Source organism: Rhizopus delemar, genomic scaffold, assembly GCF_000149305.1.
Source record: "Rhizopus delemar RA 99-880 supercont3.5 genomic scaffold, whole genome shotgun sequence".
Classification (NCBI taxonomy): domain Eukaryota; kingdom Fungi; phylum Mucoromycota; class Mucoromycetes; order Mucorales; family Rhizopodaceae; genus Rhizopus; species Rhizopus delemar.
In genome coordinates this window covers 2,257,206-2,275,753 of record NW_027137831.1, presented here as the reverse complement: position 1 = coordinate 2,275,753, position 18,548 = coordinate 2,257,206, and the positions used below count along the sequence as shown (strand labels likewise).

The 18,548-nt window shown below is 35.6% G+C and overlaps 5 protein-coding genes across 5 annotated transcripts; 2 read left to right on the top strand and 3 right to left on the bottom strand.

The window, feature by feature from the left end:
- Positions 1-336: 336 nt before the first annotated feature.
- RO3G_07634 (uncharacterized protein) lies at positions 337-2,477 on the top strand (the record flags this gene model as incomplete). The annotated part of the gene is made up of 3 exons (XM_067662224.1): positions 337-702; positions 752-1,987; positions 2,037-2,477. 3 exons carry the CDS (start codon positions 337-339, stop codon positions 2,475-2,477), a joined length of 2,043 nt encoding a protein of 680 aa, XP_067518325.1.
- A 2,291-nt stretch (positions 2,478-4,768) lies between these two features.
- Positions 4,769-5,360, bottom strand: RO3G_07633 (uncharacterized protein; the record flags this gene model as incomplete). Its single annotated transcript, XM_067662223.1, has 4 exons — positions 4,769-4,839; positions 5,123-5,147; positions 5,212-5,264; positions 5,348-5,360. The coding sequence occupies 4 exons, from the start codon at positions 5,358-5,360 to the stop codon at positions 4,769-4,771; spliced, it is 162 nt and encodes a 53-aa protein (XP_067518324.1).
- Positions 5,361-6,013: 653 nt separating this feature from the next.
- Positions 6,014-7,111, bottom strand: RO3G_07632 (uncharacterized protein; the record flags this gene model as incomplete). The annotated part of the gene is made up of 1 exon (XM_067662222.1): positions 6,014-7,111. One exon carries the CDS (start codon positions 7,109-7,111, stop codon positions 6,014-6,016), a length of 1,098 nt encoding a protein of 365 aa, XP_067518323.1.
- Positions 7,112-8,889: 1,778 nt separating this feature from the next.
- RO3G_07631 (uncharacterized protein) lies at positions 8,890-9,646 on the top strand (the record flags this gene model as incomplete). Its single annotated transcript, XM_067662221.1, has 2 exons — positions 8,890-8,977; positions 9,339-9,646. 2 exons carry the CDS (start codon positions 8,890-8,892, stop codon positions 9,644-9,646), a joined length of 396 nt encoding a protein of 131 aa, XP_067518322.1.
- Positions 9,647-11,845: 2,199 nt separating this feature from the next.
- Positions 11,846-13,126, bottom strand: RO3G_07630 (uncharacterized protein; the record flags this gene model as incomplete). The annotated part of the gene is made up of 1 exon (XM_067662220.1): positions 11,846-13,126. The coding sequence occupies one exon, from the start codon at positions 13,124-13,126 to the stop codon at positions 11,846-11,848; it is 1,281 nt and encodes a 426-aa protein (XP_067518321.1).
- Between the last annotated feature and the right edge of the window lie 5,422 nt (positions 13,127-18,548).

Sequence of the window (18,548 nt, the reverse complement as noted above, 5' to 3'; positions counted from 1 at the left end):
AAACACGCTTTATTTACTTTTAAAGATCCCACTTTTCATTTTATAAAAGTAATGCTCCTTTATGCTGATTCAGTGAGTGAGCTCTTTAGATAATTTTGATGTTTTAAATGAAATAATCAGTGAAAATAAAACTGATTTAAAGAGAATAAATTATGTAAATCATACTATAAACTCATGGATACACGAAAGGTCTATCCGGATATTTTAAACACCGGTCATATTGAGTTACTGGAAAAAAGAAATGTTTGTGACAGACTTTCGTTTCGAGTGGGCTTGTGGCGTTGTATAATTTCACACAACTTTGCAGCTTCTTATTTCTTTATAAAATCAAACAAAATGGTTTTACCAGTTACAACTGCAAACAACGTTAAAGTATATACAGTCTCGGGGGGTCTTGGCTCAAGATCTATTCCTGATTGGCTTGCTCGTCAAAAGAAAAAGGCATTAAAAAAAGATTTTGGTAAATTTCTTTTGGGAAAGCACTTTTCAAATGTTAATCAAAACTCAATAGATTATCGTACAAGAGTTGAACTCATCCAAGACTTTGAATTCCCAGAAGCTTCCAATCGTATAAAAACAACCAGAGACGGAAAATATGTAGTAGCTACAGGAACATATAAACCACAAATGAGAGTATTTGAATATGCTGACATGTCAATGAAATTTGAACGACATACGGATGCTGAAACCATCAACTTTGAGGTATATCTATTTTTTTTTTCTTTTTATACAAAAACTAAATTTTTGTTAGATCCTTTCTGACGATTGGACAAAACAAGCTCTTTTACAAAATGATCGATCGGTTGAGCTTCATGCACAAGGTGGCATTCATTACCGTACAAGAATTCCCAAGTTTGGTCGTGATCTCGCCTACCACTTTCCTTCTTGCGACCTCTTAGTCAGTGCTTCAGGAGCCGACGTATACAGATTGAATTTGGATCAGGGACGATTTTTGAATTCGATTCAGACTGATGCTGAGGAAGGTATCAACTGTGTAGAGATCAATCCTGCTCATCAACTCTTTGGTTTTGGTACAGCAAAGGGAACAGTCGAATTATGGGACCCACGATCGAAATCTCGTGTGGGTCTTCTTTCAAACCTTGAGGTCCCCGAAGCATATGGGAGAGATGATAGCTCACCTTTGGAAGTATCTGCACTCAAATTCCGTCAGGATGGATTAACCATGGCTGTAGGCACCACCACAGGACATACCTTACTTTACGATTTACGTTCTTCTATGCCAACTATCGTTAAAGATCATCAATATGGTTTCCCTATCAAGAACATACACTTTCACAAGGGCGGCGCAAGCGACTCTGAAACATCAGGAGATAAAGTGATTGTGTCTGACTGTAAGATTGTCAAGGTCTGGGATCGACACAGTGGAAAGCATTTTACCTCTATTGAACCTGAAACAGACATCAATGATGTGGCGGTTGTTGAAGACAGCGGCTTGATATTCACAGCCAACGAAGGCATTCAGATGGGAGCCTACTTTGTTCCTCAACTGGGCCCTGCTCCTAAATGGGCCTCCTTCTTGGAAAATCTCACAGAAGAAATGGAAGAGAATCCTAATCGTGACATTTATGATGAATATAAATTTGTTACCCGTAAAGAACTCAAGGCACTTGGATTGGAACACCTCATGGGTACCAATGTTCTCAAGGCTTACATGCACGGTTTCTTTGTTGACCTTCGACTTTATGAAAAGGCTAGACTTATCTCCAATCCATTTGCTTATGATGATTATCGTGAACGAGTAGTCAAAGAAAAGATTGAAAAGGAACGCGAATCACGTATTCGTGCCGTCAAGCAATTGCCTTCTGTCAATAAAGCCTTGGCTAAACAACTCATGTCTGAGGAAGGTCACAAGAAACATGGCAAGAGCACTCTACTTGAAGACAATCGTTTCGCTGATATGTTTGCTGATCCTGACTTCCAAGTGGATGAACAATCTAAAGAATATCAATTGTTACACCCCATTGCTGTAAGTCAATAATCCTCTTGATCGAAAGGTTATTAATATACATGAATAGAAAAAGAAACAGGTCAATTCAGATGATGAAGAAGAAGAAGAAGAAGAAATAGAAATCAACAGAAGAGAAGAAGAAAAGGATGTAGAGGCTATGGAATCGGATGAGAATGATTCTGTAAAAGAGGGTGGATCTGATAGTGAAGATGATATTGTATCCAAGATTCGTAAAGAGCGTGGATTGATGGTGCGAGATAAAAAGCAAAATAACAACTCATCAATACGATCAGGAAAAGTACAGAAAAAGAAGGTTGAATTCCGCATGGGTTCAGAAGGTGGAAAGATGATGAATAGAAACGATGGTCGAAAATCATTTGGAGCAAGATTGAAATCTGAAGGACGTCGGGGTCAACACGAAGGACACAAGGTATCCCGTACTGCTTTGGGTGGTATGGAAATGTCATTTACACCCAAATCATCCAAAAAGAACAAAAATAGAAGATAAAGTAAGAACCATAATAAATAAATGTATATATCGTACAGCAAATAACGATGATAACCAATAAATTATTGCCCCTTTGAATCTTTTGTTGTATCCAAGCTTCACTGTCCTCTTCATGTTTTCCAAATACAGATGCCATGATTCGCGTTCGATGAAGGGTATGCACTTGATTTTTTTTACTCACCGTTACACTAGTTGTATTAATCAGAAACTAAGAAGCATTTTCTTTGTTTGGTCGGAATTTAGAAAAAATTCATTACTTTATGAAAAAGAGACTACTGGTGAAATGGAGGCCTGTATTTCAAAAACGATACTATTTTTTTCAATGGATTATATCCACAGACAAGCCTGGCATCTTTCTCTAGCAATAGTCTTTGCCTCTGAATCTTCAAATCCAGTGACACTAACATCTTTGTTGCTCGAGAATTTGTCAGAGTGAGGCTGAACTTTGTGTATTGTGTACATTGCAGTTAGCGTCATGACCCTCTAAAAAGATCTTTGTGGATGATGATTGGCTGTATTTACGTGTAACATTGCTTTGTCCTTGGCCCCCTTTTTTATGTTACTTTATGGATTTCATTCGGATGCTGGTCATCATAAGAACTATTTTTTTTTATTAACAAGGTTTAAAACCACAAACAACCAAACAGAAAACGACCATGGAGATTAGAACCAGTGCTATCAGACAAGAGACTAATCCAGCAGAAAGAACTTGGCCATTTTGCTAAGGGACTTTGCCTCTTTATCACGTTACTTTAAATCACAAATTTAATTTTGTTTACAAGCTTTATAATATAGTATATACAAAAAAGCGACAAATAAACGCGCTATTCATACCTGAAAATAGTATACTTTGCGTATGTAAAAAAAAAAAAAAAAAAAAAAAAAAAAAAAAAAAACTTTGATATTTTAATCTTTTTCCTTTTTTACTTTGCAGGAAGGTTCTGCATAGCAATTTGCCGTAAGCCTTTGGGAATGCAGCCCGTGAAAAGCGAATCGCTTGTCCTGAGCTTGTTAATGTGGTTTTGAAGTTAATTTGCAAAAGAGACATCGGTAAAGGGGATCGAACATAGGATCAAGCGTTCCTTACATGAGCTTAAATGACTTGCAACAGTAGTTTTTTCAAATACGTAAAAAATAAAAGTACATAAAATCTCATTAGAAAGTTAATTTACATTATAATAAAACACACTCTTCTTTTTTCGCGTTGTTCGCAAACGTTTTCTTCAATCAACTCATCCTGATTTCCACCTCCTCATCTTTTTGTACTCTTGATTCTTCAATTCTGCTTTTTTCTCTCAGTAGTTCAATATAACGTTAAAAAACTTCTATTTACTGCTGTTTGATTAAAGTATTTAAGGAATTTTTCTGTAAAGGATCTTTCCTCTTTGGGGCAGTCATTAGAGGCAGCTATTTTTTTTTTTTTTTTTTTCATAAAGTTGACAGAAGCCATATAAAGCGAATGGCCAGTTAGGAGGGACGCTTGTTCGATCAAGCAATAGTCATTGACGAAGCTTGCTAAACTCCAATCACCAAATTTTGTCACCAAGACATGCTCTGGCATTTCTAGTTTCTGACGGATGATGTTCGAGAGACCCTTGTCTTTTAAAGAGTCGAGGCTCTTTGGAGCTCTGAGACTACTCATGGTAATGATAAAGTGCTTAACTAGAGCAACCGAGTTGTTTTCCTTTTTTCTTTTTTCTTGGTGAAATCAAGTATTTTACTACCTAAATCATCATCACTCATTATTACCGCAGGATACTGGTCTGTAAAGGGCACCTTGTTATTATCTGAAACACGACTGTCGCTTTCAGCATAGTAATTGGTAATTCTTCTTCTTTTCTCCTTGTGTTTTCTTTTATAAGCCGGAGATATTTCTTTCTCGTAGAAGCTTGACAAAATGCTGCCGTAAAGTTGCATTAGATTGGTTTCATAAATGTTCACTTTACAAGTTAACCTAGTTTCTTGCTTATTCTTCTCTTTCGTATAGAAGCATTATTATTTTTACAGCCATATTTAACTTTATTGTATTACTTTGACACTAACAATAACCAAGACATACAATTCTTATTTTTCCAGCCCCAAATAGCAAGCCAAAGAAGATGATTACAACTTGAATACACGACTCGTTTTACCCGTCCTCTTACTAACAATGATTTTATATCAACTCCTGAAAGCTTATACGATAAAAATAATAACAGTAGCAATAAGAAACAAAGACAATGAGTCATCTATCCATTTAAAGGTTTCTAACCATATTACGCATAGCAAATTGTACTCTTTTACTATCTTCGCTATAAAGACTTTTCCCCAATAAAAGCTGTCGTTTCTTTTCTTTGTTCATCAAAAATGCTTTCACAGACGTCTTTGTAAAAAAAAAAAAAAAAAAAAAAAAAAAAATACAGGCTCAAGCCAATCGAGTACTAAGAAATTCGTCCAAAAGTGTTTCAATGAAGTGACCAACTTGTTTTCAAAAAAGCAAGCAAGTAAATTTCCTTTTTTGGATAAAACGGACTTCAAAAAAGCAATGAATTCTTTTCTGAATCTCGACCAGCGTTTTCAAAAAAAAAAAAAAAAAAAAAAAAGTCAAATTGACGGTGGAGTCAAGATGACAGTAAAGATTCCTACTGTGCTTTTCTTCGTTTTACCTTTTTGACTGTCATTATTTTTACACTATAGAAAGTAATTCGACTCTATCAATCTTTTTTTTCCTCTCTTTCCTTTCACACACACATACATTACCATCATCAAAAAGCAGGTTGGATTGCGCAGCATAATCATGTGGCCAACCTATTTAGAACATTTTAATCTAGTTTCACCCATCGATCTTTTTTTTTATACTTGGCAAATGAACTCGCGTGTTCTATGCTTACTTTTGGGAATCATTGTAGTCTATTCTTTTATCATATTTCCATTTCATCCGCAGTACACGCACACAAATATGATGTTACATTTGTAAGACCAATGGCCTGCGTAGTCTTGTTCAGTCATAAAAAAGGAAAATGATAGGCAGAGAAAATGGAGGGAACGGTGAGAACCATCATCGTGTAAGGAACAGTGACTAGTAAAAGTTAATAAATTATAATGATACACATTGAATTATACTTACATTAGATCAATATACTGTGTATTAATACCATTTATTATTAAAGTACTCTTTAATTTGTGCAAATAGAAAAAGATGTTTATGGACAGTAAACATGTACACTTGTTTTGTTATCGGACCCAAGTCATCTCAAGTTATGCTTGTTAATGATTATAAACCAAAACAATTTTTGTTGATCAATGAAAACATTCCATCTGTTTTTCCTTCTAGCACAAAATTCCCTTATATTTACACTAAAATAATAAATATTACACAAAGAAGATCATCGTGTTCCTGAATGTGAAAAAAAAAAAAAAAAAAAAGCGATAAATGAGAATGTGTGGTAAGGAATAAATAATTTATGTATAAAGTAGTAAAAGAAGATTACAAGATAGATGAATAAGGATGTGGGGTATAAAGAGTACAAATGAATAAGCATGATGCTTGTTGATGTTTATTTCGTTTCGTTGTTTTTCTTTTTCTTTCCAGATCCCTTCTTTCTGCCTCGAGTAGGTAATTTACAATCTGAAGGATCATTCTTGAATGCTTGAGAACAAATCGTGTCCACTTTCCAATGTCGTTTTAGGGCATCACTTCTTGCGAATTTTCGAAAGCAATATTTACAAGTATGTGGTTTCAATCCAGTATGTTGAAGTTCATGACGCTTTAAGTCGTGAGGTCGAGCAAATTTCCAAGTACAGGGCTTATATTGACATTCATAAGGACGATCTAACGAGTGCATCTTCATATGGGACTTTAAGTTGTAAGGCCTCGCAAATACCTTTTTGCAATTTGGGAATTTGCAGGGGAAACTCTCTGAGGATAACTCTGGTTTACTGTTTTGAACTGAGAAGCTAAAGATGTTATTGTCAGGGACTTTTTTGATTTTTTCATCATGTTCAATTGATCGAGTATCTTCTAAGTAGAAATGATGGTCATCTTTAACTTCAGAGTCATGATGATGATTTAGAACAGATTGCGTAATTGGGGGAATCAATGCTGTTTGTGGCGTACCAAAATATGTATTACTTTTATCGTCGTCTATTTGCTGTTGTGTCATCACTGGCTGATGCTCGAGTCTCGAAACAGGGTACGCACTGTACATGAGGGATGTTGTCATACATGAATGATTGGCTGGTGCATAGTTGCTAACCTCTGTATAGTAAACTGGTGCTGCATTTTTATGATACTGCAGTGTTTCAAGTCTATTATCAGGCTGATGAGGTTGTGGTGTGAAAACGAAGGGGTCCAAAGACTGATCATAAGATTGAATATATGAAGGCTGCTGCTGCTCTACCTCAGGTGTTCTTACAGTGGAAGCACACGATAGACTGTCATTACTGCTACCATACAGGACTTCGAGTAACTCTGAAGAGCATCCATTGCTTGAATAAGAGCATGGTGATTGCCTTTCCAAATAGTGATCAGGAAGTGAAGGTGATAGATAGCTTGTTGTTTGTTTGGATGACCAGATGTCATTAAAGGTATAGCAAATAGTAGGGGCTTCTTTCAACTTGTTACAAGGTGAGATGTATTGAAAATAATCAACCATGATCTGAATATGAGTTTTTTTTTTTTTTTTGAAAAAAATAAAGAAGTAAAGAAAAAAGCAATTGATTGATTGGTAGTCTACTTTATATCTTTAGATACACACACACTTGGTTACGAAGAGGGTGGAGCCGAAAATAGAACTGCATTTTGAATGGGAAACTCTCTTTTAGAATGATAATCGCGGATTTCCAAAAAACGACATGAACAAGCTCTTTTATCAAGTAAAGAAAAATTTATAAAAGTCGGTCACAATAATCCATAAATAGACATTTCCGTTCTGAAGTACACGTTTTATCCTAGGTTTTTCTAGAAGATAAAACACAGATACCTTTTAGGAGCATGTATATCTCAATAACTTTTGTAGTATACATGATCTTTTTTAAAGAAATAAAGTAGAATACAAACTTAAACTTTATTTTAAAGCATTCAAATCTTCAGCACTTGTATAGATTACTGATTATAGAAAGAGCTCCGTTTACTCCCTTTGACCAAGATTACTCGTTCACCACTCCCTTAATGTAAAATGTTACCTCATTCTTGAAATTTAGGATAATTGCTCTTTAAATATGGTGAGCAATAAATCAAAAGATCAAAAATTTGATTCAGAAGGGGCAGGATTGGTATTATGCGTCTTTATTTGTAGCGTTTAAACAAAAAATCTAAATCTTTATTTACAAAATACAGATTTTAAGTACGTTTCAGAAGCTTGTACATTTGAACATCATATTTCCCCGCATATTGTGTAAAATGTTACTATTGCGCCAATAGATTTATTTTTCTTGTGTTCAGCCAAAGTTCAGGGAGGGGATGGACCTGATTTAATTAACATGATCGTGTAGCATTACTTTTTATTGTTTCAACTTTGGGGTAACTACCCCCTTTCCTTTTATTATCATCATCGTTTATGGCGTAAGGTCAGCAGCGTAGATTTTGTTTTGATCTATTTTGTTTTTTTATACAAGATGTATTTCATCTTGTATTTCAAAATGACAGGCAAATATGCTTTTATTGTATCACATATATCCTTCTGAAAGATTTTAAATAGATAATTTCAATTTGCATACATGCTTCACTTACTTGATGTTTTGAATGATGCTTTCTTTTTTTTCAAAATAAAAACACATATTTATTAATCGTAGTTAATCTTTATTTTTCTTGACTTCGCGTCTTTTACTTTTGTTTATAACAAAGAGTACATCAACACGTATATGAATACTATAGAAAGCTAAGCTTACTGTAAAGAGGGGAGGTAGTTACAAATATTTTTTATGAGGTATAAACAGTCTCATGGTACATTCTATTGAATACAAGTAGAACACAATTATACCTTTTGCCAAAATCATGTCGCACAAAAAATTTAACTTATTGCACGTTTTGGAAAAAAGATGCCGCATTTTCTAGAAAAAAAATGGCACGCATTCGAAAAAAAAGACTATCGTATAAATAAAACAAATTGTCGCGAATTTATACATTACACACACTTGAAAACAAAACTGCTCTTATAATGCCACCTGACTCAATTAATCCAACCAACATCACAACTCTAACAAGTGCTCTCTCTGCAGAAGAAAACATCAGGCTTACTCTCCAAATTCGAAACTTGCCGCAAAGCATTGGTTTACCCCCCCAATGTTTGAAACTAGGTGTCTTTCGCCGCAATGGCAGTACTAGGGCTGCTCCCTCCCACAACCAATATTTCGATATACTGGCTGTGGAATAGGCTACAGAGGTGCAACCATAAGGTCAATTGTCCAGCCATTTCTCTCTGCTTCTTTGCAAATGTCCCCCATTGAGGAGAGCATCGAAATCTCTAGGCCCTCTCAAGAAACTCCGCCTCGCCCTTTGGACGACATTAAGACACTACCAAGTATGATACAGAACCTCAAAAATGAACATGATGCTGCTATATCTGAAATTAATCAGCTACATGTCGCCACTACCCAATTGAAGAATCAATGAAACAAGGAGCGCTCATCCTCAGTCAGTCTACATCCAATTTATCGTTGAACGCCCAGTTTTCAAGCGACTTTCCCCAAACTCATCACTGCCTCCACACCTTGGCACAACCTCAATCAAGTTTGTCGACTAAAAGAGGTCTTGCTACAAGAACAACAACAACGATGTCAGCAACGTCACGAATCTGCCGCGAGTTCCTGTTGAATTACATAAACTGGAAATCAACAGTAATCGCATCCTAAATGTAAATTATCTGGATCGTAACATTGTAGTTTTTTTGGTACATAACGACTATGCAGACGAACTTCGATCTCAATTGAAGGAATTTAAGGTTATCTTAAAAGACAAATTTGATTCATGCGATCCCAAAATTCTACGCGACCCTAAATATGCCGACTCTACTGAGGAAGAACGAACCAATCTCGCCTTTTTGAATCATTGTAACCACATGGAACATGCACTAAAATTCATTTGTGTTCTAGTTAAATTTGCTGTTGGACACTACTTCTATACCAAAGGATGGATTAGCAAACGTGCCCTAGATGAGACCCTTTCTGCTAACCGACATGTTGACGCATAAAGCCTGGATCTATTTTATTTGAAGATGAAAATATGTGCGCTGTGGAAGACCATCACGAATCCCAGTCACACCTCATGGTATCCCATACAGAAGATGATCCTTCCTCATGAGTATCACCAAGATTTCTCTTTTCAACACCACTGGATTGGCTCGCCAAGCCCTCAGTCCGGTCCTTGAACTAGTTCAATCCTTTTCTGTTCTACTTGTAACTGAGAAATGGCTCTTAAGTCCATTTAAGTGTCCTACACACTGGAAAGCAGTTTCACACGCATGGTATCAAAACACAGTCATCAGCCACGAAAGGTCATTAGGGTGTTTATCTTTTAATTAACCCTAACTGCAACTGCCATGCCCATCATCTTACGCAGCAAGAAACACCATAAAGTTAATACAAATCATCGCAAATGCATTGGTACATTGCCTATCCCTCTCACCTCATCTGGATAATCAGACATTCAGGCTCATACTTGACTCTCTGCCATCCACAACTGCACATACCAACCAAACGATTCTCTGTGGCAACTTCAACGCTCGACTTGGGGCACTCACAGGAGATCACTCTACAAATTCTCAGGACAACTTACTAATCCGTTGGATACAGCAAAATAACATGATCATATGGAATCAGAGACTGGATTATAGACAGCCTACGTTCATGTCATGCCAAGAAAATAATATTATTGACTTGTTTATGAGCAATACTGAGATTGTTGAATCTTCGATGATAATTCGTCATGATCTATCCTTAGATTCAAAATCATAAATTGATTTCCTTGTCTTTTCACGTTACTGCAGATATTCCTCAACTTACGAGCCATCCCCGTCATACTTGGCATCTTGGTAAGCTCAAGGACCTGGGTCAATACAAGGCTTGCATAGAACGTTTTTGTGAGCATGCATCACCACTACTACACTACAACAGCGTACATTCCCTAAAAAGCATACGACCGAGTACATCCTTTTTATTTACGAGCTGTCATGCTGAAATTCGGTTTTCTTTCGATCTCGGTAAACTCTCTTATTAGGCTCTTCTTTAGTAATCGGGTTCGAATCAACATTGATAATTACTTTATAAATGAAATTAATCAATGTCGTAGACTATGTCAAGGTGATCCATTATCACTAATACTGTTAGCCATGCCCTAGAATCATTCCTACAGCACATCATTCAAAATAGCACCTTTTTTTTGTTTTTCCCTTGCTCCACTGTCCTCAAATTTACCTCTGTCACCAAATTTGAAGATACTCGCATATGCAGATGGTGTGTCTTTTTCCCTCCTTTCCTGAAGATTTTATGCGGATGTAATACCATCTCCACCTATACGGTGAAGCGTCCAATGTTTAAGTTAATATATTGAAGACTGAGGCAATTTTTCTGAATGGTTGCGCTTCTTCATCCTGACAACAAACTTCATTACAATATCAGGCTGTCAAATGGCATGATCATACTAAACCCTAGTCATCTTGTTAACTTGGAATTTCTGTTATTCAGTCTATGACCCAACGTAGATATGCAGAAGATCATCTGTTATAAAAAGTGAAAACTCAATGTGGAATGTGTTCCCAACGGTAATTATATATCCGAGAACGCATGGTTTTAGCCAGCTCATTCCTGAGAGGGCCTAGAGATTTCGATGCTCTCCTCAATGGGGGACATTTGCAAAGAAGCAGAGAGAAATGGCTGGACAATTGACCTTATGGTTGCACCTCTGTAGCCTATTCCACAGCCAGTATATCGAAATATTGGTTGTGGGAGGGAGCAGCCCTAGTACTGCCATTGCGGCGAAAGACACCTAGTTTCAAACATTGGGGGGGTAAACCAATGCTTTGCGGCAAGTTTCGAATTTGGAGAGTAAGCCTGATGTTTTCTTCTGCAGAGAGAGCACTTGTTAGAGTTGTGATGTTGGTTGGATTAATTGAGTCAGGTGGCATTATAAGAGCAGTTTTGTTTTCAAGTGTGTGTAATGTATAAATTCGCGAAAGTGCCCCAACTTCAATTGTTTGTGCGACATAATTTTGGTAAAACGTGCACTTCCAGCCAGTGTTACGAGCTCAGCTGTGTGCTTAAAAAGTAAATAAAAAGCGTAGTTCTATTGGTGATAGGGCAGAGTATATGTATCTTTTGTGACACTCTTAAACAGTGTATAACCTATGCAGCCGTATTATTTTTTATTATCAATTGTTTATATTAATCAACAGTTAGCCATCTAATACAAAGCCTTCATCATCAAACATAACAATATCTTCTCGAACATAATCTTCTTTTGTCTGTCGAAAACCAACCGATCCTGGCTTTGCCACAATAATGATAATGGAAACTGCTGCAAAGAGAAGGAGGGCGATACAAAAGGCGTTTCTGGAATACTTTCTCCATTTTTTGTCGATCTCTTTACTTGCTTCTGTTTCATTTTCCGATGATCTCAAGCCTAGAACAAAATTGAGTAACCACAAGGGAGGACACAAGAAGCCTAGCACAAAGAGTAAAAATGATTGTCTATTTTTCTGTTTTCCTTCCTGAGACTTTTCCATATCCAAGTCAATGGCCTTTTCTTGAAAATCTCGAAAGCTTGCAATACTAGCCGATTCCTTGAGCTCTCTTATATCTTCATACAGTACATCTTCTTTACTCTCGTTCTTTTTTCTATCAGACAGTGCTTCCTTTTTAATCTTTTCTGCCTTGTCTTTAATCTGTCGCTGTATTCGAGCTGCCCTTGAACCCTGGAACGGAGCATTACGCGTCCCATCTAATTCTTCACTAAATCCAGTATGCTGAATCGTGTTTAGTAAGTCAAGTCTATCTTTCCACATTGCTTCAGCTTCTGTATTTTTAGCGTGCAGTGGAACAGAAGGACAGGGAATAATATCTACTTGAACCATAGATCCTTGATGTTTACCCAAGGCATCATCATCATTATCAGATTCTTCATTATCATCAATATTGGTGATTGACCTTAAATGTTTCAAGTCAGGTAGTGTAGGATTAGGAACTGTAGGAAACAAAAATACATCTTCTTCAACTGCGCTCATAATTGAGCCAGCTTCACATACATGTCTTGCCCCCAGAGAGTTTTTCAAATGTTTAGGCGCCATGCCGATGATATCTTCGTAATCCAGAGGCCATTTGCCTTTATAATAGTAATCACTCGAATTGGGTTTAGAAACACAATGGGTGAAAGATCCAAAGGTATACTGAGGATCAAAAAATAAATCCCACTGCTCGCTCTCTTCTCGCATCACGGTCAAGCGCGAGCCTTTGGGTCGATTGCTGTAAGGGAAAACGGTGGCTGGATCAATGCGCATTTCATCTACAGCTCGAGCATCTGAAAATGGATTTTCTTCTACTTCTTCTGGATCTTGCTCCTCTTCCTTGTGAACAAGCTCGGTTTCAGTCGTCACATTCCTTCGAATCTCTGATCGCTCTTCCTTTTTTTCTTGTGTGGAAGATGCAGTTGGCCTTTTGTTTAAAGGGGTTTTTCTCATTTCTGATCTTTTTAACGTAATCATAGAGAGAGAAAAGAAGAAAAAAGAGAATGAAGGAATGGAATAGGAAGATTAAAGAAGTTTGTAACTGATTTCAAAAAAAATAGTCAATAGATGTCTGAGTCCGTCAGTTTGTTAATATAGTGTTTTTCTTAATTATTTGTCAATTTATTTAAATGGAATTCTCCTTTCATCTCTTTCTTTGTCATTTTTAGTTCACTATTCATTGCAAATATCATATGCATTTTACCGTTCATTCAATAAAACTTTGGCAAAAAAATACGAAAAAAAAAAGTGACATTGAGTATAATTCTACAGAATTTTCTTCGTCCTCTCATCTTTTTAGAAAAGATAAACGATGGAGCCAAGCTAACATTTGTAAAAGACAAAGAAAAGAAAGTGAAACAAAGGGATTTTAATGAGATAAAATACAAAGACAAGTTAAAGATTAACAAATAGTAAAAACATGCTCTCCAACTTGTATAAAATTCAAAGAAGCAAGAATAAAGATGAAAATTAATAGCTCTTTTTGTGTTTGTACTCTTTCTTTGCACCTTGTATACTTTTCAAAAGAAAAAGTTTGTGTAGTAAACATCGCTTAGGGCATATGTGCCTAAGCTTCTATTTCAGGACATTGCTGAAAACAACTCTATTCTATGAGTTTTTGTTGTTGTTGCGCCTTTCTTTATATAGCAATATTTATGAGGTATAAATGAGTGCATCCCCCCTCTTTAATAACATTTTTTTCTTTGAACTGTAAAAAAATAGGATGTATCAATACAAAAAGGACCCTTACAACTATCAAGAAGCGATTAAACTAAAACATGAAGAAAATATAGCAATTGCAAAAGAGCACAATGTTAAAAAGAGTAAAATAGTAAACAAGATTGTATTACATGTAATTGTTACCTAACTCTATTTCTGTAGCTGAAATCAATGTGTTGTTTGATAGTGTAGATGATGTAGCCAATTTTAATGAGGCTGTATTCAAAGCAAAAGATCGTGAGAAAGTGTTTAAAGTTGAGCCAAACTTTTTAAATCCTAGAAAGATGGATGATCTTTATAAAGACTTTAGTGAAAATTGTATAATAATGTAACCCTTTTTATTTCTTTCTATATTTGTTTAACAACAACAACAATCATGTGTATTCAAGCAACTTTATCCTTCTCTTTCTTTATTTAAATAACCATCCTATTCTCTTCTTCATTTTATTTAAATAAACCATGATAACAGAACGTCAAATTTATCATCATTATTACCCTAAAGAGGAGGAAGAGCTAAGTTGCGATGAATATATTCCAAGAAATAGACATTATTATGACATGGCCTCCCAAGAAGGTTGGTCTTCACAACATTACGAGAAAAGAAGCAATGTTCAAAAGGTAGTTTGCGTGTATGTTTGCACAATGAAAAAAAAAAAAAAAAAAAAAAAAAAAAAAAAAAGAACTTGCTCTTACTTTATATTCTTCGCCAAGCATGAATATCCTGTTGAATACTATAATTACTATCATGACACATATTTGCAAGATGATGATAATAATTTTGTTATTTATAATGACGCCGTCAATCTTCAACAAAGATTGAGTGAGGATCATGGTAATACTGAGGTGTTGTCTTATAAGTCAGAAGAAGATGCTTATGATGAAGCAACAAAGAGAAATACTCTATTAAATGCTGAATCAGATATTGCGTTAACCACCAAACGAATAAGCCCAGTAGTCAATGCAGCTGTGAGAAAAGAACGGCAGTACAACCTTCATTCCTCAAACCAGATTGAGATCAAAAGGAAGAAGAAATGGTGGAAGCTGTTTGAAAGTTTAAGCAACAGAGTTAAGAAACATCAAAACAGAAGAAAACTCTTGGTGGCTGAGACTATAGAGCCTGTTATACAACTTATTCCTATAGCAGATAACATGCCATTGGGTGATGTACTAGATTCTGAGCAACAAAGAAAGATTTTAAGCCAATTACAGCAGCAGGATAGTCCATTGGATGCTCAACAACACACGATTTGCTCAGAGAAAACAAGAATAACCCGACTGGAGCGTGTTTGGGTATTTCGACTCATTTCTGACGGTGATAGACAATCAAAAGATCATATAGCATGGATAGGATTCGATTATGAAAACCAGATATTCATCGAAAATTACACCAACAGTGAGATTGGGAATTGCACTAATGATGAAAACCTTGTGCTTTATGATTCTCACATTCGTCACAAAGATACACCTGTCATTGTTATACCAAGCAAGAACAAGGGATACTTTTTTACAGATACAAATCAATCCGAGTTATGTACTTTGGAAGTAAAAGATATAAAAAATGACAGCAGCACTGTGACATTTGTATACAGAGTTTGAGATTTATTTAATTAAATTTTTTTTTAAAAACAATAATGAAAATAGCACAACCTGAGTTATTATGCTTCAACATTCAAGATGCATTTGAAGGAGAAAAAGTAATTGTCACTTCAACAAGATTTCCGAGATTTCTTAATTAAAGCAATATGCATTGAAATAGTTTCAATGGGCACTTGGTAAATTAACAACGGAAGAGACAACATCTGTCTTGAGATTTAAGTTTGCTCGAGATCAGCACTTGGCATTAGCTAGTATTCTGCTACGTCGATATTATTTTTCCAAGCTTTTAAATGTACCGTGGGATGAACTCGAGTTTGGTAAGCATCAAGGAGGAAAGCCTTTCCTGGTAAGTTTATTTGTTTTTAAGGTACCCTTTTCTTACATCAATTTAGAAAAATCATGCGGACATAGACTTCAACACATCACACGATGGAAATTGGGTCATTTTTGGGTGCATAAAAGGCATGAAAATTGGAGTAGACGTTGTAAACATAGTTCGGCCGACAACAGGATCCATTGATGATTTTATAAACTCTTTTGAACCACAAGTAAATATATATATATATATATATGTAAAGCTAAAGCACAACGTTATTTTAGTTAGCAAAAGATGAAATGAAGCTGATAATGAATAGTAAAAGCGATAAACTTTCAACTTTCTATGAAATATGGGGGTGCAAAGAGAGCTATACAAAGGCAATTGGGGTAGGGCTTTATTTAGAACTTCAAGAATTAAGCTTCAGCAATCAAGACAAACAGGTAAGAATGGTTATTTGGTTATTCCCCTTGTATAGCTTTAATTTTTGTTAGATCAAATTATTTTATAAAGGAAAGCAGCTAGAATCTTGGTGTTTTCATATCGTTCAATTTGATTTTTCAACCATAGCAGTTGTTTGTTGTGGGGATGATATGCTGCCAGCTGTCACATTCGAACATCCCACTAAATTGATTGGTGAGCCTGCAGCTGTAAATAATAGTTTATTTCGTCAAATAAGACTAGATGATTTATTAAAATAAAGTAAAAAGAAAGATATGACGCGAAACGCGTAAATTCGCGTAGTCGGATGATGAATTAATGTTGATATTTATATTCTCACTATTTTGTTGCTTTTTTTTTAAACTTTTTTTTATTTTTTATTTTTTACAGTAATCACAAGAATGGCAGAAATTAGTGAAGATGCAAGAGGAGCTATCACTTCTCACAGCAGAAAAAGACAGAGCGTACTTTCCTTGAGTGAGTCTGCAAGAAAGATACAACGATTATCGTTGAATACACCAGAAAGATTGAATTATTACTTTGATCGACTACAGACACCTGAACAACAAGCCGATCGTATCGAATCAAGGCCCGTTGCATACGATTATGATGAAGAAAGAACCATAAACTCAAGGTATTCAACTGATAAAAGAAGGGAAATGATTATGCCCTTTTTTAACGAAATCTAAAAATATATATTCTGTAGTCGAACAAGTATACTCAGTGAAGCGAGCTTATCCGAGTACGTCAGACAGTTTAATGAATCTCAGCAAGAAACACATGAAAGAAAGATTGTTTATGACACAAAACCATTCAAAGACCCTGAACAGCAAAAGGGATATATCACAAAAATTGCTTCATTTCTTCTTCAGACTGAGTACGCTAAAGAATTACCTTCAATAAGACGTAACCTTCGATCACTTACATCCAGCGATTTTCAAGCTATGGTTAGGCATTTACTAAAAATCATCGATCCAGATATAGAGCTTTTGAGGAACTTTCATGAAGAACTGCCCAAGACGCTTCGAATGCTCCAATGTCCACTCGCGGATGTTATTACACCCAAGACACTCTTGTCCATCGGCGCACCGCATTCATACCCAAATTTTCTCGCGTTATTGTATTGGATGGCAGAACTGTGCAAGGGAATACAAGCACCAATAAATGATGATGATGATGATATGTCAGGACTCATGTTTGATAAGAACTATTTTGATTATATATTTTCCAACCACGCATTTAATGCTCAGACCGAGTATATGAATGGTATGGAGGATATGAGCGAATCTAATAAGGAATTTGAGGAAGTTCTAGGTGAGCATAGTTTAATATGTGTGATTTAGCCAAAATAATAATTTTTAATTAGCAAAAACCGAATTGATGGCAGCCGATATAAAAGAGAAAATAAACCTTGATATTGAATCACTGCAAGATCAGCTGGAAGAATTTCATCGAACTAATGTAAATAAAAAGAAAGATATGGCATTTTTATTTAGTTTGAACTTTTAACATTTTGCGTGCATTAGCCGACATTAGAATACGTCACAAAGCGAAATATTGACTTAACAACCGATATCGAAAAATTCAAGGCATATTGCGAAAAGAAAAGTAGAAAAATTGAGAAAAGTGTGGCGTTGGAAGGAAAAAGTAAAGAACAGATTGCTAGATTCGAAAGAGAAAAAGAAATTATTGAGGCAGAAATCAATAAGCACTCACAAGATCTACAAAACCGTAATCTGACGGTTGATGAAGTAAACACAACATTATTAGAACTGAAAATATCCAGTGAGGATGCTAGTGAAGGGCAAAAAAGGGTGCATGAATTACAAAAATCTTTTGAAATAAAAGAGGACAGATATAAAAAACTGATAAGTCAGGTAATCCTACAAATAATAGCTTTATTTTTAACTAAAAGAAAAAAAAAGATTGATGCATCTGTGCGAGAGTACAATGCTTTTATAGCTAAACTTGCTGCCATACCTGCGTTGGAAATTCGAGAAGATGAATTGAAGATAGAATTTGACCCGATAAGCGAGGATCCTATCAAAGATTTTCCTATTGACTTCCAAACAAAACATATTGTAAAGAAAACAATAACCATTGTATTTTTATACTCACATAAAGCATCATGTTAGCCTGCCTTAGAAAAGGTTTACAAGTACTATCGTGAAGAAGTGCATACAATGACAATCAATATATCAAAACTGAGAGAGAAACTTGAAGAAATAGTCAAGGAGATTAGTGATATCCAAGCAAAAACTCAATTGAACATGAAAATGTCTGAAAAAAGAAAAGAAGAATACG